Source organism: Meles meles, chromosome 13, assembly GCF_922984935.1.
Source record: "Meles meles chromosome 13, mMelMel3.1 paternal haplotype, whole genome shotgun sequence".
NCBI classification, from domain to species: Eukaryota; Metazoa; Chordata; class Mammalia; order Carnivora; family Mustelidae; genus Meles; species Meles meles.
The window spans coordinates 30,598,931-30,604,255 of record NC_060078.1 but is presented as its reverse complement, the minus strand read 5'-3'; the positions used below and the strand labels follow the sequence as shown (position 1 = coordinate 30,604,255).

Genomic DNA, 5,325 nt, shown 5'->3' with positions numbered 1-5,325 from the left:
GCCAGACGGGAACCAGACGAAGCTCTTCTCACTGGGCGAGGCTCTTTGAGGAACCGAGAGTTGCTGGGACGGAGCCCGCAGAGAGAAAGCAAACAGAGTGGCGCTCCCCTCCCCCGACCCCGGCCCTTTGTCCGGAATCCAGCTGTGCCCCGCGGGGGAGGAGCGGGCTCGCGTGGCGCAGCCCCCTGGCCCCGGCGCTGATTGGCCGGCGGCTCGGACAGCAACGGGGCAGGCACGCTCCTGGCCCCGGCCGAGCAGATAAAGCGTGCCAAGGGGCACACGACTTGCGGCTCAGAAAATCCGAGCGGTCTCGCAGCCGCGCCAAAGACAGCAACGGTGGCCCGGGACCCTCTTTGCGTTTCGCTTTCCTGGGGCTGGGGAAACTTCAGGCAGCGGCGCCTGCGTCTCCGCGGGGCTTGCAGACGAAAAGGCCAGCTCATCTCACCAATTGCTCTCGCTGCCCACCCCCCGCCCTGCTCTCTACTCTTTTGCGGGCAAGAACAAGGTAACACCTGGAGGCCACAGAGCGAGGGCTGGAGGGGGAAAGGGGTCCTCTGATCCGGCGGGAGAGGGGAGGTGGCTCTTTCTGGGCTTTTTCCCACTTGGCTCCGGGATAGGGAACTGCGCTAGGGTGTTGGACCCACGCTTACCCCGACCTCTTACCTCGCTGCAGGATGACGCCTCATCCCTTGGGTGCGCCAGCTGTCCAAGTGACCCAGGAGACAGAGCAGTCCTTCCAGGGCTTCTTCGACGACGAAGTGACCTGCGTGGCGTCGGCTCCGACCAGCCCGGCTCGCGTGCGGGGGAACTGCGCCGACCAGGAAGGGGGTGGTTCCCGAGGGGCCTCGAGGAAGCTCCGGACCAGACGCGGGGGGCGCAGCCGACCCAAGAGTGAGTTAGCTCTGAGCAAGCAGCGACGGAGCCGGCGCAAGAAGGCCAATGACCGCGAGCGCAATCGAATGCACAACCTCAACTCGGCCCTGGACGCGCTTCGCGGCGTCCTGCCCACCTTTCCCGACGACGCCAAGCTTACCAAGATCGAGACGCTCCGCTTCGCGCACAACTACATCTGGGCGCTGACGCAGGCGCTGCGCATAGCAGACCATAGCCTCTATGGGCTGCAGCCACCCACACCACCCTGCGAGGAGCTGGGCTGCCAGGACGGCGGCTCCCCGGGAGACTGGGGCTCCCTCTACTCCCCGGTCTCCCAGGCTGGCAGCCTGAGCCCCGCCGCCTCGCTGGAGGAGCGTCACGGGCTGCAGGCGCCTGCCTCTCCTGGCGGTCTGCGCCCCAGCGCCGTAACTCTTTCAGACTTCCTATGAAGCAGCCTGTCAGCCGCTAGGTGGTGGGTGCTTGGCTGTGGTTGGGGGGCCACAGAGGCCGTCAGGGACGAACCGGGGCTGCAGCCGCCCCAGGGTGAACTTTCTCTTCCCGTCTCAGGCTCCGTGACCAGGAGTGAGCCTAGGCGCCTAGGAGGGTAACAGGCTGGGTTCAATACCCCATTCCTCTTCACAGCGCCAACTTCAGCCCTCTGTTTGCTGCCCGCACAGGCGGGGATTGCAAGCTCCGCGCATTCCCCTCCCTGCAGCCACCCCAGGTCTCCGGCAAAGACACCAGGGATTGTGGCACTAAGCAGCCGGAGACACCTGCTGTCTCTAGCCATCATCCTACACTCACTCAAGTCTGTCAGTCTCTCTTACCAATCCTCCACCAATGTGATTTAATCCAGTATTTGATCTCTCACCATTTACTCTCTTCTCCAAAGACGCTGCTGACCTCCTCCAGTCCCTATTAAGTGCTGGTTTCTGTCCGCTCTGATGCCTTACTCCACGAAGGGATCCTCTGCCTTCTCTCGAGCACTTTTTGGAACCATTGCGCTCCTGGGGGGGGGGGTGTGAACTGGGAAAGAAATTGTCTGCCTCTGGAGCGTCTGTCCTGCTTCTCTGTAACCTGAAGTGCCCCTTTAAAAAAGAAGAAAAAAGAAAAAAAAAAGTCGTCTTTAGAAAAGAAGAAAAACGAAAAAAATCAGCCTGTAAATTATATGATATCTTTTGAAGTGAATTTTGGTACGGTAAATTATATGCCCCCCCCTCCTTTACACGTTTGTATTTATTGATGAGATTTCACAGCAGGGGGGATAGTGTATATTTTGTACATAAGATTATTTAGAGACTGGTGAATGAGATTTTGAGCCAATAAAAAAAAAAGTACCCTCAAGAAACCTCAGTTAGGTAACTCGGTTATGCAGAGGGGAGGGTGACAGCCTCTGGCTGGAGTGGGGGTGGACCTCAGTCCAAGGAGAGGGGGTCCGGGCACCGTCTCTGATTTGGGCAAAGGAACTGCAGCGCTAGGCTGGTGGCAGAGCAGATTGCGTCCTGAGAGCGAGTCAGCTAAACCCACATGGAAAGTAAGAGCTGGAAGGCTCTTAAGGAATCACTGGTCCAGTTCCCTGCTTTATTTATCGGGCAGCTACTTGTCATATTCCAAACAGTGGTTTAGATGAAAGACAAGTTTCCAACGAGGGCTACTTGCTGGCCCTGCTGACCTTTCTCCTACACCACTAGCCTGGATTTCGAGCGACTGTTGAATGTGGGGAGGAAGAGTAATAGCCCAACCATAGGTTCAGAGCCCTCAGAACCATGGAACGTGGACTGGGCATCCCAGGAATTTCCCCAGAGTGCTTAGAGAGCTAGCCCGTCTTCTGAGTGCATTTTATGCAGCAGGTTCTGGGAGGGTGGCATGGAATTGCATGGCAGTGCATGGAATTGAGCAGTGGGGAGCGGAGAGAGTGCAGATTCCTGCTGAGATCTCTGGCACCCCTGGTACCTGGCAGTCTTGATAGAAAACTTACCAAGAACCTGTTCAAGGTTTCCAGTCACTCTTTACTCCCAAGGTAGAGTTGCGCTGGTGTGCGGCAGGGACTGAAACTTGTCCCAGGGGCTCTACTGGAGCGCCCCTAAATGGCTCGCAGGACCCTGTACCTCCGGAAGCCGACTGAGCTGTAAGAATTCCCAGATTCTGCCTGACGGGAACAGGAAAATGGAGGGTGGGCACTCTATTCTGTGACTTGAACCCCGGATGCCTCTTTGGTTAGGCTGCAGGAAGGAAAGGGCCAAGCCCAGGTGAGCGTAGCGGCCGCCTAGGGCCGGGAGCCAGACCTTAGGTAGCTTTCCAGTTAGAGCACAAAGGTGGAGTCTTACCCGGGGTTAATGCCTCTTGCGTCTCTCTCTTTTGCCCTCCCAGCTTCCAATAGAACTTTTATTCTCCTCTATTCACAGGAAAGGTAGCTCTGAGGAAATATGCCTCAGTTACCAGGGGCTGGATTTGGGGGAGGGGAAAGGGATGCGCAAACAAAAGAATGAACGAAGGTGTTGTTTCATTTCATGTCTTTAATCTGGGAGGAGATTAATGAGTTATTGGTGATTTCTGCAGCAGCCAATTTCCACCTGGGGACAGCAGGACAGGTGTCCGCAGCTCCTAGTTGCATGGACCAAGCCAGTGCCTGGTACTTTCTGTGCCTTTAGGGGAAGAGTATGGGGAGACAAAAAGCAAGAAGATCCATTTCTGTCTTCCCAGGAAAGCGACAAGTATACAGCCAAAATTATGGGTGCTGGGTAGAGGTACAAGGCACAGGATGGAGGTGGGGCTGCTGTTACCTGGGGCTGGACTGGGAGGCTTGCAAGAGAAGGAGGCATTTGGGCCAAGGACTATATGTTTAGAGAAATCCTTAAGTACGAAAATCCTTCTTTCTGTGATTCAAATAGGCAGGGGACTCCCTCGGTGCAAAGGACTCCCTGAAACTCCGAAAGTGTTGTTGGCTCCATGTTCCAGGTTGAGGCACCCACTGTCCAACCCCCTCCTACCTTTGAGGGTGCTCATTAAGGAGCCATTAGTCACCAAACACACGCAGACTGGTCCTCCGCCCCACAAATTAAAAAGAAAAAAAAAGTACTGTTTAACCAACTTGACTGCTGGGCTGCCACCTTGGGTCAGGGGTGGATTTGACCCCGGAGCTGTCTGCCAGCTCTACTCTCCAAGTCAAGAGGAAGCAGAGAAAGGTTTGGGTTTGCTTGAATCACTGCAAAGTTTAGGGCTCCCTTGCACAGGGTGAGCGCCATCATTGTGTATGGAATTGCACTGAGATTGGAGACTTTGTCCATGCCTCTTGCCAAAGAGCCACTCACCAAGAAGAGCTCAGAAACATTCCTGTGAGTGGTGCAGACAACTAACTCACGAAGCCTCACCATCACCACGCCCCATCCCACCCCCAACCTCTCTCGGGCATTTGGCTTTCAGAGGCTTTTAAAATCAGTCAAGCTGGTCTCAGTCTTGGCTGGCAGCCTGCACTTAGAGACTACGCCTCACTCGTAATGGTGCGGAGCCTCCCACAGTCTGAGGTCATCGCCTGCACCTCAGCTCTCTGAAATCCGGGCAGGCTCCTTGCGGGGCCAGGAAAGACCCTCGGGTCGAAAGGCTCTTACCCCTCGTCTGCCTTTGTCTGAGACCAAGCCTGACTTCCAAAAAAATGGCACATGAATCTTGTGCCCCTACCCCACCCCCATCCTTGCACACAAGCAGGTAGATTTATGGTGCCCTGCCCCCATCCCACTCCACCCCCAAGCCGGCCTCCATCGGGAGACAAAGCTTCCCGGGGCCATTGGAATGCTAATGTCTGGGAGCTTTGCTGCAGGGCTGGCCCAAAGGCAGGCGGGGCTGGGGGCACACGTGACCCCCAGGCGCCCTTTGCCCCTCCCCTCCTCTAAGGGCCACTCTGCCTGGCTGTGTGACCTTGGACAAGTCCCTGAGCCTCAGCTAATTCACTGGAGAATATGAAGGGAGTCCTTAATACGCTTTCACTGGATTTCTGGGTGCCTAAGAGAAGGCAGTGCTTATGGTGGACCTAGTTACAGGCTCCCCACACCAGAATGGTGGAGAAGATCCTTTGGCCTTGGCAGTGGGGACACTGTGGAGAGGGTGTAAGGGAATTTGGCTAAAAATATGTTATGGAATAAGTGCTGGGTATGTTATAATTACATTTTTGCATTTACATAATTAATATTCTTGGTTGTGTTTATTTTCCTGCCCCCCATCCTTTTAAAATACCTTCAGGCTGTGCTCAAGAAAAGGAAGAGGGCGCTCACTAACTGTACCTGTCTGCTCTGCCTTCGAAGGGCCAAGAGCACAGACAGTGGGAGATTTGAGGCTGGACACTTCTTATCTTGGGTCCCTTCCTACCATTGGTGAGGAGGACAAGGCGGGATGTTCACACCCATAGACACAGAGACCTAAAGTCTTAGAAAAGATGGTGACTTCCTCAGGCCCCCA

The 5,325-nt window shown here is 55.5% G+C and overlaps 1 protein-coding gene across 1 annotated transcript; it reads left to right on the top strand.

The window, feature by feature from the left end:
• Positions 1-317: 317 nt before the first annotated feature.
• NEUROG3 (neurogenin 3) lies at positions 318-2,217 on the top strand. Its single transcript, XM_046027696.1, has 2 exons — positions 318-505; positions 674-2,217. The coding sequence occupies exon 2, from the start codon at positions 675-677 to the stop codon at positions 1,320-1,322; it is 648 nt and encodes a 215-aa protein (XP_045883652.1). The 5' UTR covers positions 318-505; position 674; the 3' UTR covers positions 1,323-2,217.
• The last annotated feature ends 3,108 nt before the right edge of the window (positions 2,218-5,325 follow it).

Excerpts from the sequence above, each read along its gene's own strand:
- NEUROG3 (XM_046027696.1), top strand. The coding sequence starts at position 675 with ATGACGCCTCATCCCTTGGGTGCGCCAGCTGTCCAAGTGACCCAGGAG.